Source organism: Pseudorca crassidens, chromosome 5, assembly GCF_039906515.1.
Source record: "Pseudorca crassidens isolate mPseCra1 chromosome 5, mPseCra1.hap1, whole genome shotgun sequence".
In the NCBI taxonomy this organism is placed as follows: domain Eukaryota; kingdom Metazoa; phylum Chordata; class Mammalia; order Artiodactyla; family Delphinidae; genus Pseudorca; species Pseudorca crassidens.
In genome coordinates, this window is record NC_090300.1 from 55,021,362 (window position 1) to 55,043,954 (window position 22,593).

General features: G+C 41.1%; 1 protein-coding gene across 1 annotated transcript; it reads left to right on the forward strand.

Moving 5' to 3' along the window:
- The first annotated feature begins 3,083 nt into the window (after positions 1 to 3,083).
- TMEM212 (transmembrane protein 212) lies at positions 3,084 to 16,842 on the forward strand. Its single transcript, XM_067737233.1, has 4 exons — positions 3,084 to 3,209; positions 4,789 to 5,856; positions 13,207 to 13,266; positions 14,467 to 16,842. Exons 2-4 carry the CDS (start codon positions 5,698 to 5,700, stop codon positions 14,860 to 14,862), a joined length of 615 nt encoding a protein of 204 aa, XP_067593334.1. The 5' UTR covers positions 3,084 to 3,209; positions 4,789 to 5,697; the 3' UTR covers positions 14,863 to 16,842.
- Positions 16,843 to 22,593: the final 5,751 nt, after the last annotated feature.

Sequence of the window (22,593 nt, forward strand, 5' to 3'; positions counted from 1 at the left end):
TCCAAACCCAGGCTCTGGATCTGAGGGTGACGCAAGAAGCTGGTTTTGGCCTCGGGAATGTTTTCCTCTGTGTTCTGACTTCTCTCTTGTTGTCCTTCTCTCCTCTCCGTCTTTTCCCCACCTCTCTTCCCCAGACACCCCCACTGTTTTCTCTCTTCCTGTTTTCTTAGTTTCTTCCCCTCTCCTCGGTGGCCAAAGCACCAATCAATCACTGCCGCTGTCACAATCGATTCTATCTGTGGCTTCTCTATCTCCATGATAAAACAAGATAGGAGCAGCCTTCCTAAGAGACAGACATCTCCACAGTAGCCTGTGGGAGGCTGCCTGGCTTGTCAAGTCTGCCAGTAAGACCACTTCCTTCCAGCTGCAGGGCTTGGGAGAGCCAACCGACAGCAAGCTGCACAAGTTTGCCGGTGACACACTTGAGTTGTTTTTCTTTGCGAAAACAGAAGAAAATTCTGATAAATTCCAGATGATTTCAAAACACATCTGAGGGTCAGATATACAAAAAGGCAGATAAAATCTGAATTAGGTAAGTACACGTTGAGGCACAAATCTCTATTTAGATCCAAACATCTTGCAGATTGAAAGCCTTTAAATTTGACAATTCCCAGTTAGGGATGATAAAAATTGAACTTTGGTCTCCTTAAACCCCAAGCCATTATGAGAAGGGAGGGTTCACTCAAAGTTGAAGCCGAACAGCTAGTCAAAAGCAGAGGGAAGTGTGCATTATGAATGAGCACTGGAAATGTTTTTAATCCAGTTAAGAACCTGGAATATTTGGAAAGACAAAAAAGTATATGAAAGATACCCATTAGTGTGTCTGCATGCGGGCTGTGTCTTCACGGTATAATCAAACACATCTGTCCATCGTTCCTATGCTAGGAAGACAGGTTCGTCTTGGTGTTGAAGGGGCATTCCTTACACTGTGATCTACATCCGTCAATACTCTCAAGGATTATTGAGCCGCATGGCTGGATGTCTGAGTAAAAGTTAGGCCTTTCATTTTTTGCACATTACTAAAGCCACAGATCTTTTCTTTTTTCCCTTTTGTTCTCCCACCTTTTAATTTGAAATTTTCGAACCTACAGAAAGGCTGGAAGAAAGCATAAAGAACACTAACGTACCTAGTCACCAATTGGACGTTCTCTCACGTAACTGTAATGCCATTCATACTCCCAAGACACTTAACGTTGATGCACTAGTGTTATCTAATAGAAACTCCAGGTTTATATTTCCCCAATTGTCCCAGTAACTTTTTTATTATCTTTCATGACATGGACAGTTTTGAAGAGTCCAGGCTAGTGCTTTGTAAAATGTCCCAGTAATCTGAGTTTGACTGTAACTTTGTGATTAGATTCAAGCTATACATTTTTACCAGAAGTGCTACACAGGTAATGGTATCATATCAGGAGGCAATGCATCATATCAGGAGGCGGTGAGGTCGGTTTGCCCTGTTGTTGGTGACTTAAAGTTTGATCACTTGGTTAAGATGGTGACTTAACCTTTATCCTGGTTAAGATATTTTCCATTGTAAAGGTATCCATTGTGCTTGAATCAGTTGCTGCACTGAGGTTAGCAGGGTATTAATTTTCTAATTTTTTCATTCCTTTTTTTTTTTTTTTTTTCTCGGTACGCGGGCCTCTCACCGTTGTGGCCTCTCCCGTTGCGGAGCACAGGCTCCGGATGCTCAGGCTCAGTGGCCATGGCTCGCGGGCCCAGCCGCCCCGCGGCATGCGGGATCTTCCCAGACCGGGGCACGAACCCATGTCCCCTGCATCGGCAGGCAGACTCTCAACCACTGCGCCACCAGGGAAGCCCTTTCATTCCTTTTTGTATATATCAGTTGGAATCCTCAGTACAGAACCCAGGTCTTTTTTTTTTTTAATTGAAATATAGTTGATTTACAATGTTGTGTTAACTTCTGCTGTACAGCAAAGTGATTCAGATAGATAGATAGATAGATACATAGATAGATAGATAGATATTCTTTTCTGTTATGGTTTATCACAGGATATTGAATATAGTTCCCTGTGCTGTATAGTAGGACCTTGTTGTTTATCCATCCTATATATAATAGTTTGCATCTGCTAATCCCAAACTCCCAAACCATGCCTCCCCCACCTCCTCTCCCCCTTGGCAACCACAAGTCTGTTCTCTATGTCTGTGTGTCTGTTTCTGTTTCATCCATATGTTCATTTGTGTTGTATTTTAGATTCCACATATAAATGATATCATATGGTATTTGTCTTTCTCTTTCTGGCTTACTTCGCTTAGTATGATAATCTCTAGGTCCATCTATGTTGCTGCAAATGGCATTATTTTATTCTTTTTTTTGTAGCTGAGTAATATTTCATTGTATATATGTACCATGTCTTCTTTATCCATTCCTCTGTCGATGGACACTTAGGTTGTTTCCGAGTCTTGGCTATTGTAAATAGTGCTGCTATGAACATAGGGGTGCATGTATCTTTTCAAATTATAGCTTTGCCTGGGTATATGCCCAGGAGTGGGATTGCTGGATCATCTGGCAACTCTATTTTTAGTTTTTTGAGGAACCTCCACACTGTTTCCAAAGTGGCTGCACCAGTTTACATTCCCACTAACAGTGTAAGAGGCTGGAACCCAGGTCTCTCTGATGCCAAAGCCCATGCTCTTTCTGCTAGAGGAGCTACCTCTCTAATGTGCAAACAAATGAAGGTAGTCACCTGAAGCTCCTGGGGAGATAAAGCATTTTCTTTCCATCTCTTGTTTAGAGCTCCATTTTCTTTTATCTTGGCAAAATGGAACCCCTTCTGTGGCTTTGAAACTTACTTTAAAAAAAACCCTAAGACTTGAGCACACACAGAGCTGTTATTCCTAGGGCTCACATGTGAAGGAGTGTATCTAGAGAGGTGGAGAATGTCCAAATCAGCTTCTCCCTCTCAGCATCACTGACGTTATCCCATCTATCTGGGGGTCCAGAGTACATTTCCTTTTCTTTCTTTTTTTGCAGGGGGTGGGTGGGTGAGTGTTGGAATCAAAATGTCAGTTTGTTGGGGACTTTTTGGGGTTTTTTTCCAGTGGCAAAGCTGGATTGAAGAGTTTGGTAGAACTTCTACCATTCTTCCCTGTGCCAAGCTGGTGAGGGGGAAGGAAGGATCTGCAAAGCAGCCTGCAAAGACCTTGACAAACACCACCTCCACCAGGGATTACAGACTGGCCTTCCAGTAAGTTAGTGCCAAATGGGAGGGAGGGGCCCTGGAGGGGCAGGGACCCTGTGAGCCTCCCTGGCTGCCAGACACTGGGAACAGGAGATGTGGCCGAGCTGAGAGGAAGCCCGGGCCAGGGGCAGAATTACATTTTCTCTTCTTTGCCGGTAGCTGCCCTTCCTGAAAGTCTTCTTGCGTTAATGAAATCAGTGTGGAAAGATTTCCTACAGCAGGGAAAACACACAGAGAAATCCCTAGTTCTCCCTCTGTCCCTTCTTTTGTTATAATAAGTGGCGACGACTTTCCTAATCACTAATAAATTCAGGTTTACAGGTCACAGTGACAGAGTCAGGGTTAGTGTTACAGTGTCACAAACACCAAAAAAATCCCCCCCCCCAGATTAAAACAAAACATATTCCCTTTGTTTGACATCTTTGTACTGTTTAACATGAGTATTTCAACAGTCTTTATTTTCCAAACATGCAAACGGGAGAGAGTGATCTGACCCGCAGTATATTGACATACCATGTAGCTATAACCTTGAGATAAAAAGTAAAGGAAAAAGTCAAAACAGCTCAAACCAAATACTAACACAAGCACGTCTTTCTTCAGTCCAGAAGGCTTGCCTCTGTAACAAGGGAACACACTGACATTAGTACACACTGACCGTGGTGCCCACGCACAGATCCAGATGGCTAACCCATGGGGCCCCAAATGCAAAGCTGGGAAGTTGAATGTATTCGTTAATTAATTTGACAAGTGTGTCCTAAGTATCTACTTTGGGCTAGACATGTTTCTAGGTGTTGGACGTGTCATACATCAAGGGGATTTATAAGACGTACAAGCCCTCTGCGCTTGTGGAACTTACCTAGTGGCATTGGGGGAAAAAAATATCAGAGACTACACTCCCACAATGTTAAGAGGAGATGGAAAATAACAACTATAGCAGAAAGCCCGAGCTGGTTTCCTGAATTCTGTATATCCAGGAATGCAACTTCTTCAAAATCTGGGTCACACTGTGGAAAGGTGATTAAAGACAGTAAGACAGAGAGGAAATGGCGGAGAGTCAGAGAGAAGCTTCACTCCTCACCGTACATGGGAGGGTCCTTTGGAAGCTTTTACCAGCTTTTACCAAACCTAATGTCTATAAGACGATGGATAAGAGAAACAGTGAAGACTGTGCCTTTGTCCCATACTGAAAGAACTCCAAAGATGCAATGTCCCAACAAAATAACAGGTAGCTTCCCAAGCATCTTTGCTATTCGGAGCCCAGCGCTAAGGATTTTACATGTATTGGCTCATTTAATGCTAACAGTCACCCCCTGGTGACATAAACACTAACTTTATTCCCATCTCCCATATGAAGAAACAGCCCTAGAAAAGCTAAGCAACTTGCCTTTGCCCAAGGACACATACCTGGTAGAGAGTGGAACCAGAACAGGATCCTAGCTGTGTCTGACTCCAAAATCCATGTTCTAAACCACTACCTTTCCATCCATAAAATTATTTTTCTTAATTTTATTTAAGGGGAAAAAAGGTATTAATATTGCATAGAAATTTAATCAGATCGCTTCAGAAAGTTGTCTGTGTTTTCCAGATGTTATCTTGGAAGGACAGTCAAACATGTCCTCTGAGTCAAAAGCAAATACACACCACTTTCTCAAATGCATGAGAAACTAAGAGATGAACTTCTGCGATTGCTTCAGTGTACGTGAGCCCACCATCTAAATTTTGAATTACGATTCTAGAATGGAGATCAGTATTTTAGTCAACTAATGAATGATTCCTCAAAGTTTATTTTACAACTGCATACATTTCCATCTTTGCCCTTTACTCGATAATTGAATTAATAATAAATTAACTGAGCTGAAGCTGGTTTAGTGAAAACAATGCAGAAGTCCATAATGAAGCTTGTGCCTATTTGGGGATAAATCTGTATCAAAAATTTAAAAATAATTGTAGTAGAATTGAACTTTGAAGCGGGGAAGAGGTCTTGCTTTTGCTTTAAATTACTGAAATTAAATGTAATGAAAAGTGATCAGAGTGCTTATTTTTACTTTGTTTTGTGGGAAATTGTGCTGGGAATGTAGGTCTATTGTGCACAAAGGATGTTGGCTTTATGCTGGAACCACCAGGCAGGTTGAGTTGAGAAACAATTAGCTCAGTCAGCAAGCCTTTGAATCTGATTAAGCCAGGAAGTGGTCACTCCCCAAGACAGAGCAGAATGAAGGGAATGAAGGCGGTAGCCCAACACGAGGAATGATTTCTCTCTCTGAGAAAAACTAGTATTATAATTTATTATGTCAAATTTATGTCAAGGATTATATCACTACATTTTATTATTATTTCACTGAAAACAAATATAATCTTGTTTCCGAGTAGATCAGCAGTCCACATGTGTCATGGCTACTGTCTCTAAGAAACTTCTGTTTATTGAGGCTTGACATACTCTCATGTTTTGGTAACAAAACATCTTTGAGACCCAGGACCCAAGTCACAGAGGAAAATGCAAGGCTTATACAAGACTGCTGGCTGGATTCTCATTACTCTGGGGGCTCTCAGTGTATTCTCTGGAGTTATTGCTTTCTTCCCAGTCTTTTCCTACAAGCTTTGGTTCACAGGATGGAGTGTCTGGATTGCTTGTCCCATCTGGAATGGAGCTTTGGTAAGAAAATATTTTTATTACATATGTTGAGAGAATAAAGGAAAGAGGGAGGGAAGGAGGGACCAGAATAACATGTCCCTTTAAAGTTTTCCAACAATATGAAGACATCAAAATTCTACAGAAAATCAGATTTTACCTTAGAACATTGATTTCTATTAGTTATCTTTTAAATATAAGGTTTTCTTAATATCATTTAATCATATCTACAACATATCAGGTATACTATAGTGAAAATGCTGTTCGAGAAATTCTTCAAAAATTATTTTATTTTAATCTTCTTTACCTGGACGTTCTGAGAAATCGGAATCTATCTTTCGAAATTTGAATGTAGAAAAAAATATGAACCATGAAAAATAATTTTTAAATGAAGAACAAAGTAAAATAATTTTCAGACTAATGCTTTTATTAGAAACACCGAGGTGTGTTTATGTGACCGAAAGGTTTAGAAGCCCCAAATCTTAGTTCTCCCATCTTTTTCTTTGAACACAACTGCTTAAACTGAAAATAAGTGAAGAAGTTGAGTGATGGGCTTTGCTAACTTCACATGTTGCCAAATTTGCATGTGTCAAATACACGTGGGTACTAAGTAACTGCTCAATGTCTGCCCGTTGAATGGTCACCACAGGTGAATGATGACACTGGTACCTCAGCTCCCTAGGTCAAAGAAACCAACACATGTAGTCTTGGGAGTAGGTGGCTGCCATGGAGGCATGATCGAAGAGGGGTTACAAAGGCCCAAACATCCAACAAATCCTTCTCTCGTTGTTTCCTGGGATGCCTGACATTCACTATTGGAGACTAGACAATTTGATTTTGAAGCTTTTTGATCGTGTGGAGTTTTCTCTTAAAATGTAGCCACTCTCAGGAGGGGCAATATTTTATGTTTTTAAAAAAATCAAACTTAACAGAGATGTCATCTAAATGCAAGACCCTAGGAAATATAATTTTAATTTACTTAATAAATAAATATGTACTGGTAGCCTACTACATGCTTGAGTTACAATGGAGAATAAAACAAGATCTCGATATTAAAGGAATTTGGTCTAGTGGGGTTTAATGATGGTGTGCAGATGGAGGAAAGTGGGATGGTGGGAGCATGGAACTGAACATGGAAACGATTTGATGGTATTTTTCTTTTTTTTATTTATGTTTTCTTTTACACCGCCACCCAAGTCTTGAACTTTTCCTCTTTCCCCCAACAACTACCCCAAACCACACATTCAAGGAAATGTTTATTAAACACCTACTAGAATGCAGGGATGGCATTTATATAAATGACTACCAAACTTTTTTGTTAGTGACCCAGAGTAAGAAAAATATTTTACATCAGGACCTGGAATGTACATAAATACATCTATATATTTCTCTCAAGGTAAAAAGAGAGATACTGAAATATACATGTAACTAGATTTATATAACATATGTTTCGCAAAACAATACTTAACCTTCTATGTGAATTCTGATATTTTCTATTCTAGTTAACTTTGTAAAAATCCTGACTTTACAACTGGCCCAAACTTTAACAAAACCATGGTTATAGCTCAATCCTGTGTCCCTTTCTTATAATTCTTTGCCTATCCCTGCAGGGTCTATCATAATATAGTCAACAGATATTGGTGATTTCATTAGGTTCACAGATTACTGAGTATATGCTTATTCTACACCAAACATCTGCTTGACCAATCAGACCCAGAGAAATGACATGACAAATCTCTAGCACATAGCTAATTGGTGGCTTTTTGATTTTTTGAGGGTGAAGCATGGGGAAGTAGAGTCAGAGAGTTAGGATTTGGAGAGGTGAGCCTCTGTTCAAATCCTGACTTTAACATTCTTGGTATGTAGTCAAGAGCAGGGCCCTCATTCAACCAATTCCTCATTGCCTTTACCTGTAGAATGGGGAATTTCACAGGTAAAGAGAGCCCATGTGAAACTGTCTAACCATAAGAGGCTCAAAGAGAATGAACACAATTTGCTCAAAGACTGCATAATAAAGAGCTTTGCCAATTTTAAAGCCCTACACAAATGCTAGTTAATACGATGCCTTTCATTTATGCCCTACTCTCTGTCCAAACCCTTTGTTCCTAATCCCTTGCCACCTGCCTCACTCTCCCATTCTGTTCCCTGATGACCTGCTGAGTTCCGTATCACATTACATCCTGACCTCATCTCCAACCACTCTACCCTTAGCTATTTTCTTTCCCATCACACTGGCTCCTTGTTTTCAAACATGGCCAGGTATGTTTCTGTCTCAGGGCCTTTGCACTGCCAGTTCTCTGCCTGAAGCCTTTTCTCACATACAGCTTGTTCCCTAACTTTCTTCAATTCTTGGATCAAATGTCACTTTCTCACTGATGCCTTCCCTCATTACCCTATTTAAAATTGCAGACCTCCCCCGCAAATGGCATTCTCAATCTCTCATCCCTGACTCTACTTTTCCCCCCGCCCCGTAACACCATCTAATATACAACATAATTGACTGACTTATTATCTGTTTGTTTGTCCTTTCCCCCCAAATGTAGATTGTACAAAGGCAGGATTTTTTTTTTCTATTTTGTTCATTGCTATATCTCCAGCACTTGAAAGGGAGTAAGTGACATGCTAGGTATTCGTGCTAAATATTGCTTGATACATATTGTCGAATGAGTGGTGAATGCCATGCTCTCCATTCTGACAGTACAGAATTCCTTATACAGTTGAGCTCTAATTAGGTGGCAAAGAATAAAGGTCAAGCTGGTATTTACACTAAAACAGGAAAAAATCCTCACCAGAAGGAAAGCAATAAGAATGCTCCCTCTTTCAATAATGTCTAAATTTGGAACAACATGATTTTTTTCCTAGTCAGTTTGGTAGTGAACCATAGCTCTGTCTGATTAGGGTCAACTTCAAAGGTCTCTGACCCATCCCACAACCTTCCCTGCCAATCACTTCTCAACTTGCCTGCAAAGTGTATCTTCCTCTGGTAGAAAGATAATATGTACATTTCAAACATATTTCCTTTTGAAAATGACTCCGTATCTCTTTTGAGATTGGAAGAGATAGATTTTAGAAGTGACCCATACTTTGTGTTTGTCCGGTGCCTTTCTTTCAAAGCTTTTTCTAAATTCTTCACAAATATTCCTCCTCAGACTCTCCTAGCTCAATTCTTACAGACACATGAGAAGCTGTTTTCCTAGAAATCTGAACCAGATTATTGAAAGTCATCAGCTGCTAGAAAGTATGTAGCAAGGAGATCACTGAGCCTTAAGGACTGAGCTCTACTTTAATCCTGGAAAACCTGGCCTGTAGATCAAGCTCTGATGAACAGACTGAAGTGCACTGAGTTAAAAAACGGGACTAGGATCCAGGGACTTGGCCAACGGTGAGCAGCAGCGCTGTACCCAGAGCCCTGCCTGGAGACAGGAACTTAGGAGAAAGGTAGGGCTGGACTCACCCATGCAAGCTCCAGTTTCCTCGTTTATTAGAGAAGGGACTTGATTGCACCAATGCTCAAGTCTCTTATAGCATCAACAGTCCTGCGATTTCCAATCAGCTGATGGTCCATTTTCCACTTAGATATCCTAAGCTTCTTGAAGCTTAACTGGTCCAAAAATGCAATCGTCTTACCACCAAAAGCAATTATGCCTTCTCCTGACTTCCCAGTCTTTGAACCCAATTTCAAACCCTGGAGTGACTTTTGACTCAATCCTTTCCTCTAGACTAGTGTTTCTCAAACTGAAATGTGCATGTAAATCACCTGGGCATCTTAAAATGCAGGCTCTGATTCAGTGAGTCTAGGGTGAAGCTGAGATTCTACATGTCTGACAGGTTCCCAAGGGAGGAGATGCTACTGGTCCTTAGGACAGTGCTTAGGGCAGCAATGCCCAAAACCAGCCCATTTCAGCCCCACTCCCGCCCCACCACATCCAATCCATTGCCAACTTTTATTTTTCCTACGAGGCAAATCCCTATGCATTTTTTCTTCTTCGTTCTCACTATGCAACCCCTGCCCACCTCCTTACCACTTCCTGCCCCACTCAGGTTTTATGCCTTGAAACTTTTAGAACCAACCTGTGGGGATCTATACATTAATGGGTTATAAAATCAACCTGTTGGGTAGCTAGCATTTAAACATATAGAATATGAATAGAATAGAACAGAATAGGATGGGACAGAATGGAACGGAATATAATAGAGAATTCTACAGTGTATCACACATAATAAAGTTATTGTTATTTTGGTTAGATGTAAAAATATTCGTAACTTTTGGCCGTGTTACAAAATATATTTCTTACTATGGGTAAAGGTTAAAAAAAAAAAAAAAGCTTGAAGACCAAGGTCCTACAGAGACCTCTAGGCCAATGCAGCAAGCATGCAATAACAGGCCCATCTTTCTAAACCTCTGCTGTACCGGTCTAGCCCCGTCTTCAAATATCTTTAGTGTTGCTTCATTGTGCAAACCGAGTTCAGATATATTAGCCTGGATTTTGAGGCCCTCCACACCCTGACCTCACGTGGCTTTCAAGCCTGATTTCCTACTCCTCTCTGCCAGGAACCAACTCTCCCATGGCTGCCCAGACTGCCCTTCCCTCTGCATCTCTCACTGACGTCACATCCATCCTTCAAACCTGCTTTGAGTCATATTTCCCCCACAGTGCCTTCAGTCCTTTCACACCTGGACTATAGATTCCGTTGAGAGTTGGGGCCATTATTTGTATAATTATTGCTTGGTGAGCTTGCTTACCTTATTCGGCTTCTCTCTGCCTCATTTTAAAAATAGGAGACGATCTACATCCTAGGGTCATTCATTATGAAGATTAAATGAATTAACACATGTAAAGCATTTGCTAGAGTGCCCGGCATAGAATAAGTGCTCAATAAAAGTTAAACGTTATTATCATTATTCCATCGGCATCGTGCCTATCACATCCCTTGTTCCCAGTAGACCCAAAATAGATGTCCGTAAGTGAATAAATTAGCCCATGTTATAATGATTTCTCTAAAAGTTTCTATTTCTGTTGTGAAGCTCTCTGCTTCCTTCAATTCATCTGCTTCTGGGAACTGCATCCTTACTGGGGCCATTTAAAGATTTAGTGGGAGGGGTCACAATTAGCATGCAGAATGTTAGCAGCAACTTTTGCAAAACCCAAGTAATGTCCTTGGAACTGTCCCCACAGAGCAAGTCCACAGCCTGTCAAGAAGAGCTGAGGGTGGAGAGGGCAGGGCTGGGCCTCCAGCTGCACTCCCACCCTCCCCAGGCATGGCCTCCTTTCCGCCCTTCCTCACAACCTGACCGCCCCTCTCTACCCAACTCTTCACCTCTCAGACCCTCCCACATTTCCTTTTCCCACTTGACTTCTCTTCCCTCAGATCTCTTCCTTTTTTAAAAAATCTTTTGGCTGCGTGGCACAGCATGTGGGATCTTAGTTCCCCGACCAGGGATCAAACCCATGCCCCCTGCACTGGAAGCGCAGAGCCTTAACCACTGGACCACCAGACAAGTCCCAAATCTCTTCCTTTTTTATTCTATTCCCCTTCCCTGTCTAAAAATAAATTTTTTTAAACAATGGAAAGAAGAAAAAGGAAAGCCTGTGACTCTTGGGGGAATACCCGCACTCCACCTCCCACACACGGCCGGGCACCAGGAAAGATGGGTGTGCTTGGCTCCTGAGCCGCAGTCCTCAGGGTGGATTTAACAAGTTACTGAACGGCATGCATACACCAGCTTCCCCCATGAAAGATCTTTTTCAAAGTTTTGTGTAAACAAAGCAAAATTGAAGCTGGCAGCTACAACAGAAATAACAGGCAACTGCAATTCGGCAGGATTTTTCAACTTTTGAAAGGAAAGAAACAGTTTGTGCCAAAGTAGTTAAGGCAGCCTGGACTCTAAGCATCTGATAATGTCAGCTATCTACTTGGACTTCAACCAGCAGAGACATCTCCTTTGCTTTTTATCTCGTTTGCTTTAGTGTTTCTCTCACACAGAGGAGTGACGTGTCAATTGAGCGCTTTGCCTCTGAAAGCAGACTAGCCCCAGGCTTAGCATCAGTGCTACAGTTGCTGTTAATAATTCTCCTGTTTTGTTGTACTGTTTATGCTGGCTCAACCTCCATAGGGTCCCTTGGAAACTTTCCTCTTGCAGAATCAAGGCAACCTCTTTCGATTGCAGATGGTTCTGTTTTTATCCATGGGAGTTTTATGGTATGGCGATGCCAAAGTCTGGAACATCAGGCTTAGCTACACGAGTTTTGTGTGAGTGTACATGTGCGTGCTTTTTTCCCCTCGCTCTCAGATTCTCTAAATCCAATATTCAAAATAGAATATGCCAGGAAAATGAAAAGCTAGGTCTCAAAACAATAAATATGCCAGACCTGGAGCTACAAAAAGCAACATCCCACAAAACCATATTGGTTAAAGCTCCGATTTTTTTCCCCTGTTGATACTATACATACAGTCGTGTTTATTTCTCTGTCAAAACCCTAAATTGTAACTCTTTTTAAACCTGTCCTCATTCTATATCTTACTTCAGGCACATCTCTTCCTGGTTTTCTCTCCCAACCTCAAAACATTCCTTGACCAGGAACAAATGATTTATGGGCTGGGAATAAGCAATTTCCAGACACTGATTACATAGGTCTCCATCAGACCCGGTGCCAAAGCGAAGATGAGCCCAGAATTTTTTTCTGCTTATCTATTGCTCAGTTCTGGTGACACCATTCCCTCCTTTGTGGAACTATTTTCATTCTGCATTTGGGGGCTTTTTCTTCAACGGAGACTATGAAGAACTCTCTTTTGAAAAGCTGGACACCACTGCCCCCAGAACAATAAATGCCCCATCATGCATTCATTCTAATGATAATCTTTGTTATTTGAGAGACAGGGATCACCGGCAGGCTGAGGCCCGCAGAATCTCAAAAAAAGCAAAGAGTAAAAGATATACCGCTGCCGGGAGGGTTTGAGGGTGGGTGCGGTTCTGTGACACGTTTCCTTTTCAGTTCCTCCCATTTGTAAATTTAGCCATTTGGAAAAAGATGAACAATAGACAATTAACCAAAATAAAACATACGGCAAGGGTTTTAAAGCCAAGCTTTCATTGCAGTGACATCTTAACAGTAGCAAAGGTTATAATTGTGATGGCAACGGCAACATAGAAAATCAAAAAAATGAGCTTGTGTGAATCATGTCTCTGTGACACTGATGGCTTCTTTTCCTCATTGTCATCACGGATGAGGAGGTGATCAGAGCCATAAATCCATTTAGCCATTTGCTATTCCTTCTGGTTTACTATAAAGTCGTCAAACCGTGAAGCAAACTGAACTCTTTCCAGAGGTACCTTCTCTCACGGGATGTTGTTTTTCCATTTTCCTTTCACAGGCCATCATGACTGGTATACTTCTACTGTTGGCTCACAAAGAGTGGACCGAGAGACACCTGGTAAATGTATAGACATCGAGTAGGTTGGCAGAGAAAGTTTGAAGGTCAAATCTCTACTAGTTCAGGATGGAACACAGAGAATGATTTCTGATTATAATTGAATCCTATCTAATAGATGCCTTACTATGATGGATTTCAGTCATAAACGTTGTTTTAAATGCATAATTTTTATCTGATACCTGCTCCAAACATTTTCTACCAGTTCCTGTGATTACTGTATTTAAGAAGTGTAGTTTGGGGAGGACAGAATCCGTGTTAGTCTTCCTGAATTTCATTCTGAAAAAGTGGATCTATAGGATCCTCTGTTTTTAATCATGTATTTTCAAGTCTCAATTTGGTATCTCCTTCCAATCTCCCTGTTACCTCTTCCCCTAAAAAAGGATGAAAAGGGGCTTCCCTGGTGGCGCAGTGGTTGAGAGTCCGCCTGCCGATGCAGGGGACACGGGTTCGTGCCCCGGTCCGGGAAGATTCCACATGCCGCGCAGCGGCTGGGCCCGTGAGCCATGGCCGCTGCGCCTGCGCGTCCAGAGCCTGTGCTCCACAACGGGAGAGGCCACAACAGTGAGAGGCCCGTGTACCGCAAAAAAAAAAAAAAAAAAAAGAATGAAAAGTCTGTGATATCTTGCATTTCAACAGTGTAGAGCCAAGTAAATCCCAAGGTACAGAAAGACTACCTTGATTTGATTATAGCTCCTCTTCCCATGGCTACAGCAGGGCTGCTCAAACTTTAATATATGTGTGAATCACCCGGGGATCTGGTTAAAATGAAGATTTTGATTCAGTAGATCTGAGTGAAGCCTGAGATTCTACATCTCTAATAAGTTCCCAGGGGATATTTAGTGCTCCTGGACCATAGACCACACTCTGAATAACAAGGTCCTAGGGTAAGGCAGGGGTTCTGTTCACTCATCTTTGTCTTCCCACCCGGACTGGTTCTCAACACATGATAGGAGGTAAGTCAATAAATGTGTTGAGTGGAATTGATTTCATTTTTGCTCCAGTGGGTTGATATGTTATTCTCCCATAGTGAAAGTTCAAGAGGAAGGCAAAAGGGCCTAAAGAGACGGTTGTAACCCACTTCTCCTTCATTTCCCAGTAGGAAAGATTAATAGCCAGCATCTCTTTCTTTCCACATGTTGCTGAGAAGCTTCTGAAAAATCTAGTTCCCCAAGTAACAATTTGTTTCTGCTTTATTTTCAGTGGGAAGCTAGTTTCACCTTTGTGGTTCTGAGCATCCTGGGATGTCCACTTCATTTTACTGTAGCCTTGGCATCTGCTCTCCTTGGCCCGTATTGCTTCTACTCATTTTGGTGGACTGCAGGGACCAATTACCTTGGTTATGCAGTTGCCTTTCCTTTTCCATATGCAAAATTCCCATCAGTTTGTGTAGACCCACCACACTATGAAGAGTACCACCTGACACTTCAAGCCTTAGACCTGTGCCTGAGCTTTGCCATGCTCTGTGTGTCCCTGACAGTGTTCATCACACTTTCTGCAAGACTTCTCCGGAATGGACATATAAATGTAAGTTTCCAGAAAGGGGGAGCCAGTTCCTGTTCCATCCTAAATGCTAAAATGGAAAGTTTGGTACATTGATACTTAATCTGTCTCTCTTTTTTACCCCTGTATCTTGTATAACCAAAATTCTCCCACTCTTTCTACTTCGACTCCTGCTAAGAGGCTGATATATAATACATCAACATCAGATTTAGCTTTCTGACATTTTCCGAAAAGGCTGATAATAATTTTAATATGATAATAATAGAATTATGAACTGAATATTTAGTAGGTGTCAGTGTACTTCCCATTTCACAGATAGTAAACAGAGGCTAAAGAGTTTGTATAACTTGCCCAAGGTCACACAGCTTAATGACTAGTAGGACCAGATTCAGAACCCAGAGCTATTTCTCTTCATCAGGCCAGATTTGTCCTGGGCTCCCTCATCCCCCTCCTTGCATCCTCTGCTCCTCTGCCAGACCATTAAGATGCAAGGCTCTGGCCTCCAGGAGGGTTAGAGCGGGGTCACTGGGAAAACAGCACAAGTGATTTCTGATTCCAAATTCCTACGGTTGATACTGGGTCCCTCCTCTGTGGGTTGAACAACCTCCCTCTGAAAAGAGGTATTTCTCACTGCAAACTCTTATACTGGCTTTATGATTCAAGTTAGGATTATATCAGGGTCAAGTGAATTTGGGTTATGTTAGCCAATTTTTTTCCAGTTTCATCCTATCAGCACCAACCAGTAAAGCTGGAAGACAGGAATTTGGCACTCCCAATGCTTTTTGTGGTCAGTCTTGTCCTCTTCAACTTCTTCATAAATCTGCAAAGGAAATCCTGTACATTCTTAGGAACGGAGTTGATTTTACAAGGAACTTGCCGAGAAACAAGGCAAGCAGACCAAAATCACTGCCCCTGCTGTACTGCCAGGACATGTAGAAGTTTAGTATTTGAGAATTCTCCCTTGTGGCAAATGTCCTGACTTTCTAGACTATTTACTAAGGAACATATGCATAGGAGAACCACACATTAAAAGTTGACAGTCATAACCCCTTAGCATGCATAGCTAATCAGACATCTGGCTGTCATTTTAAGCATGACCCTCACAACATTGAGGTTTAACGTAGGGTGGAGAATAGGGAGAAAAGAATGAAAAAAATATACGTCGAGCTTTGTAAGCCAACAGCGCCTTACCGTGGAAACCCAACAGTGAGACCACCTAAAGTGCCTGGAGAGAGAGAAAATTAATTGAAAACAGAGCAAAGTTCTGTGACTTCAGGGTTTTGCCTTTGCCCATCTTGCTCAGAACAGTTTCTTGCTGTGTGGTTTCTGAGCTACGTATGGGACCCAATGCAACTACAACACGTTCCTCAAAGGGAATCAATGACATCAGAAGCGCCCAGGGTTTTTGTGAAACTAGATTTCTGCATCCCTTCCAGGTCCATTCCCACTATGTCAGAAATTCTGGGGTTGGAGGCAGGAAACATGCGGTTTTAACACACGCCCCCAAGAGATCCTGATGAAAATTCTCTTCCTAGCACACAATGCACTAAGTATCAATTCAGGACAGAATCTCAGTTTTCCCATTTGCATAAAATGCAGCACTAGTTTGGGTGAGAGTTCTAGATAAATTTAATAAGCATGTCTTTGGTGAACATTCTTGGATGACTTGACACCACTTAATCCATAGGGGTGGCAGATCACGTTTCGTTAGCGAGGATGAATGGCTGACTTAATGGGATATGATGTCCTGTATTAATAAATATACCACTGTTGCCCCAAGACCAAAAGGAGCTCATGAAGCCTGAACAAAGCTTTGTTACCATGCAGAAATCTCAGCTACATTAGGCACAATTTCTAGCAGTGAAATAAATGCATTGTTTATCAAAATTCTAGAAAACACATAACTTTCTTAGAAAGAAAGGTGGATCGTTTGCTGGGATACAGAATTCTACATAGTGATTCTACTTTTAATGAACCTCTGTGTAGTTATGTTGTTAGATTCCCTACAGTGCTGAAAGAGATAAGTAATATTTTTAAATTTTTATTTAAAACTATTAATAAACGCTGTGAAATATGCTGCTGATTCACACTTTTTTCATATAAACAGAACACTGAAAATGTTTTTAAAACCTGCCCACTTTTAAGTGTCTGCCTGAAAAGTAAAATTCTTTTATGTAAATATAGTACATAGCAGGAAACTCAAGAGCTATGAAAATTTGTAAAAAAGAAAAAAGCGATGGTTTGAAGGAGGATTTGGGGAAAATTGTGGTTGTACTCTAAAACAAAATCAATTTTTTCAGATCTATATGTAACAGTCAATATTATGATGAAAAATATTCCCTCGTAAGGGTTTGTTTGTGCAAGTTTAAAAACATGTTTTCAAAAATGAATCAAGCACCCCTCTAGGAATCACCACATTCATTATTTCTTCCTTCCTGTGCCTTTTCAGTTTAGTAGAATTGAAGTCATCTTGTGTCCCAGTCAGCTCAAGCTGCTATTAAAAAATGCTGTAGACTGGGTGGCTCAACCAACACACATTTATTTCTCACAGTTCCAGAGACGGGAAGTCCAAGATCAAAGTGCCACCATGGTTGGTTTTTGGTGAGGCCTGTCTTCCTGGCTTGTGGATGGCTGCCTGCTCACTGTGTGCTCTCAAGGCCTTTCCTGGGCTTGCTCCTAGAGAGAGGAGCAATCTCTCTGGCCCCTATATTTTACAGACACTAATCTCATCATGGGGACCCCACACTTATGACCTCATCTAAACTTAATTACCTCCCAAATGACTTACTTCCAAATACCATCACAGTGGGGATTGGGATTTCAACATATGGATTTAGGAGGGGACATAAACAGTTGATTGCATCTTACTGAAGGTGACACAGTGACAGTGTATGAGCATGCAGTCAACTGGTACCCAACTAAAACCAGAGGTCTAATGCTTGAAAGAGGCATGAAGGGTTTGATGATTTTGACAAACACTCAGAAAAGCATGGTGTGAGTGCTACAGACTGAATGTTTGTGTCACCCCCAAAATCTACATTGAAGCACTAACCCCCACTGTGATGGCGGTAATTAGATTTGGATGAGGTCATGAGGGCAGAGCCCCCATGATGGGGTTAGTGCCCTTATAAGAAAATGAAGAGACCAGCGTGCTCTGTCTCTCTCCACCGTGATAGTATACAGCAAGAAGGGGACCGTTTACAAACTAGGAAGTGGGCTTCCACCAGACACTGAATCTTCTGACACCTTGATCTTGGACTTCCAGCCTCCAGAACCGTGAGAAATGTCTGTTGTTTGAGCCATCCAGTCTATGGTAGTGTGCTGTAGCAGCCCAGGCTGACTAAGACAGTGAGTCCTTCCAAATTTCAAGGGCCTCGTGGGAAGGGGTGGAGCTGGGAGAGGACTAAGAGACCCCTGTTTGTGTGGTTCCATGCAACACACTGAAGTGACCCTGTGGGCTTAGGACTCAGTGCAGAAGGCAAATGAGCACCACACAGAATTAAGTTGAAAAACTAAAATGCATAACAACCGTAGCTGAAATTGTCTACATTCTTGGTCCAGTAAGTAATAAAGTGATGAGAAAGGAAAGAATTGGGACGCCAGACGCGCTGCAGCTGTCCCCTGCAGCTACTCTGCCCCTCCTCCATGGAATGGAATGGCTTCGTTTGTTTTCCTTTCATTATTCATTGTTATGTTTGGGGTTGGTTTTTTTTTAATGAAAGGGGGAAAGAAAATATTTTCTCCTTCTCATGTGATACAATGGTTTTATTTTTTTTTTCAATGAACTGAGAAATATTTGCCATAAAAGATGTAGGTAAACCCTCTAAATGTGGTTTAAAACATGGGGACAGATTATTTATCAGTGGAGGACAAACAAAAGGCAAATTAACAGCAATATACTGGTTCCAAATCTTTCAGCAGATGTACTCTGCATCATTAGCAATAGAAATGTGTTTTGAAAGAAATTCTTCCATGACTCTTATCCTCAAGTTCTGAGGTCCCACATTGGGCTATAGCAAGGTGTTTCTGGTGCTTCTGGGAAATAACCCCCTCGGGTAGATCCAGTAAAACTCAAGCTGTACCGTGCAACTGTAAGAATCCACTGTATTTCTTCCTCATAAATTCTATTTTGTGGTCACCTCAAAGTGATCAGTCGAAAAATCAGAATCTAGAAAAATAATTGCAATTCAGGGCATTACTATTCCTTCTATCTCATAATTTTCTCTGGAATAATAATAATGGTGACATAAAACTGGGTGATAGGGCTTCCCTGGTGGCACAGTGGTTGAGAGTCTGCCTGCCGCTGCAGCGGACGCGGGTTCGTGCCCGGGTCCGGGAAGATCCCACATGCCGCGGAGCGGCTGGGCCCGTGAACCATGGCCGCTGAGCCTGCGCGTCTGGAGCCTGTGCTCCGCAATGGGAGAGGCTACAACAGTGAGAGGCCCGCGTACCGCAAAAAAAAGAAAAAGAAAAAAAAGAAAAAAGACAAATATGAGATCACTTATATGTGGGATGTAAACAATAATACAAATGAATCTATATACAAAACAGAAACAGACTCACATACATAGAAAACAAACTTATGATTACCTAAGAGGAAAGGTGAGGGAGGGGTAAATTAGGAGTATGGGATTAATAGATACAAACTACTACACGTAAAATAGATAAGCAACAAGGATTTACTGTCTAACACAGGGAACAATATTGCATACCTTGTAATAACCTATAATGGAAAATAATCTGAAAATATATATATACATATAACTGAATCACTTTTCTGCACACCTAAAACTGACACAATATTGTAAGTCAAGTACACTTAAATTTAAAAATTTAAAAAAAAAAAACAAAAAACTTAGCATTATATAATTGATTAAGTAAGAAGCTTATGACTCCACTTTATTTTATTTGCAAAAAGATGGTTCTTAAATTTTATTTATTCTCTTATATCATATGATTAACTTAGAGTCCTGGATGAAACAGAAAGCTCCTTGTTAAAGCAATAGAATTACTAGGTTCTGGACAGTAATTAGTACCTATTGGACAAGAGGAGTATCTTCTGTTCACCAGAAATGACTTCTCTCTTGTCACATATCAAGAATTATGAATCTAAAGCCCTAAATATAATATTCATTATTTATCCTTGCTCCTCAACATTTATTGAGCGTGTACTATGAGCCAGATATCATGCTAAAGTACAGAAAAATGAGCAAAACATATTCTGGTGCTCCATTGACTTATAAGGACTGAGGGGAAATGAGACTTGGGCCAGGAGGATCAAGAGCCCAGATGAGGAATAACAAGACCTGAGTTAGGTAGTGATAGTGGGCATGAGAAGAGGTGGTACATTTGAGAGATATTTAGGAAGTAGAATCAATGGACTTCATAACAAGTAGCATGTGGGACAAAGGAGGAGTCCAGGAAGATGCAAAGGGGTTCTGGACCATGAGAGACAAGACAAAGTGATTGGATTTAATGTGTGAGTCCCACTCTTGTCACTTAAGGTAAATATTCAGTTTCACATCTCATCATTAAAAAAAAAATTATTGTAAGAACTTAACAGAAGAAATCAGAGGACTTCTACCTGGGATTCTAGCCAATGAAGTACTAAAATTTGCCATTGGACACTCCATCAAGTTGTTTGCATACCAAAAATCAATTATGCCTTGCTTTGAGTTTATAATAAGCCTAGTGCAGAAGGGCATGGGCTATAAGACAGTTTCAATCTAGGCTGAATTAATTTAACAATGTATCTCTTCTTTTCTTCTACTGAATCTCCCATGGCAAAGATTGGCCGTGAATGACCTATAGATAGCCAAGCCCAATGGTCTCTTTTCAATCCACATCTTCTTTGACTGCTTTCTTCATGAAATTATCTCCCTTGACTTCCACGCACCATTCTCGTTGGTTCTCTTCCTTCTCCATGGCTTCTCCTCCTCAGTCTCCTCCGAAAGGTCCTCTGCTCTGCTCACCACTTAAAGACTGGTACCCTCACTTACCACTTTGGGGCTGGTGCCTCACACATCCACATCTGTAGCCCAGTCCCTTCTCCTGCTCTAATGAGCTCTACGTCTGACTGTTTTCTAGACACTCTTTTGGTGTCCCTCAGATACGTCAAGCTCCAGGTGTTCATCGTGGAGTGCATCATCTCTTTGCCCTCAATACCTGCTCCTCTTCCTGTATCTGCAGCTCAGCTGCCAACACTCATGATACTCAGGACGAGCCTGAGACCTGGAGTCATCCTTGACTCCTTACACCTGAGTCCATCACCGTATCCTGACAACTGTACCTCTCAAGTATTTCTCTAATGTGTCCTCCATTCTCTGTACCAACGGTGACAACCCTGGTTTGGCTCCCATATTCTCTCACTCAGACTGCTTTGCTTCCAGTCTGTCTTTCTTAAAAAGTATCCTCCACACAGGCTCTAGAAGGAGCTCTCAGGTTCAAATTTGTGCTTATCATTCCCCTGCTTTAAATCCTTCTGCGGCTCTCCTTCACTCTCAGGATATAGCCAAGCTCCTTTGTTTGACATCATGTGTACTCAGCTCCTCTCTGAGCATGTGAGTTCCTCGAGGACAGGGACTGTCTAAGGTGAGCAAGAAAGGTGGGACTGCGAGTGTGAGAATCAAAAGAGGAAAAGAGAAGCAGGTTGCGATACTAGATGTCATTTTTATGTCTTCCTAGCCATAGCTAAAATCTTACCTAAACCTACAGCAGGAATATTTTAAATTTAAAGACAGTTCACATGTCATGGGGAAATTTACTATGGTCATGGAATCCAAAAAGAATCTCCAGAAAGGGATACATAGAAAAAGTAGATTTGAATTTCCATACCAAGGAGCAGTGGTTTAATGAAGAATTGCTTTCAGCATTATAAAACATAGAGAAGCTGATATGGTACTTTTGAAATCAGACAGTTTGAGGGGTAATTGCTTCTTCTGTCGCTTACTATCTGAGTAGCCTTGAGCAAATGAATACTGAATCTCTCCGAGCCTAAGGTCCTTGTTGGTAAAATGGAGATAACGCCTACCTCACATGTTGCAAAATGAAATGATATAATTACTATTAAGAGCCTTTACACTGAGCATGGTACCTGATAGGCCTTAAGAAATGTTTGCTATCTTCCCCTCACTGCTAATCAAATTTAAATTCTTGACTCAGTCAAAGATTTCAGAAAGTGCCCTTTAGCCTTCTGTAAGTTTTGAAAACCCCCAAACCAGTCCAAACCAGACAAAACAAACAGCAAACCACCAAAAGAGATAGTCAACAGAGAGACTCCCTACTCTTTAGGCAGCCCCTGTCCACAAAAGTAATGGTTCTTCTGGACCGTTTCATGCTTATGCCAGATATTTTATTACACATATATTTCTTTTTTTATATCTCTCTGCCATCCCCCTCCACCAGTATCAACAATTTTGTTCTCTCTGGTGATTCCTCTTACATCCTTAAGAGGTACCATGATGCTGTTACTTGAGTCATTCTTCATCGGGCTCCTGTGACATAAAAAAGGCTAAATTAAATGTCAGAAATGACACTCTATTTTCTTTGATAAATTGTAGAAATAAACACTATTGTATTTTTTTCCTTCCTAGGGTCAAAAGAATGGACAGTAAGTTTGAAGCAATGTTCCTCTTAAATGTGTCATCTTTGTGACCATTATTTTGAAATATTTCTAAAATAATTTTGATCTTTAAACATTTTTCCTCTATGTTCTTATAAAATAAAAAATTGAAGTAAAAATATTGAAGTAGTTGTACACTTTAGCCCTTTTTGATGATTAACCTTGTTTTTTCTGATTTACATGCTATGATACAAAAATTGAAATTA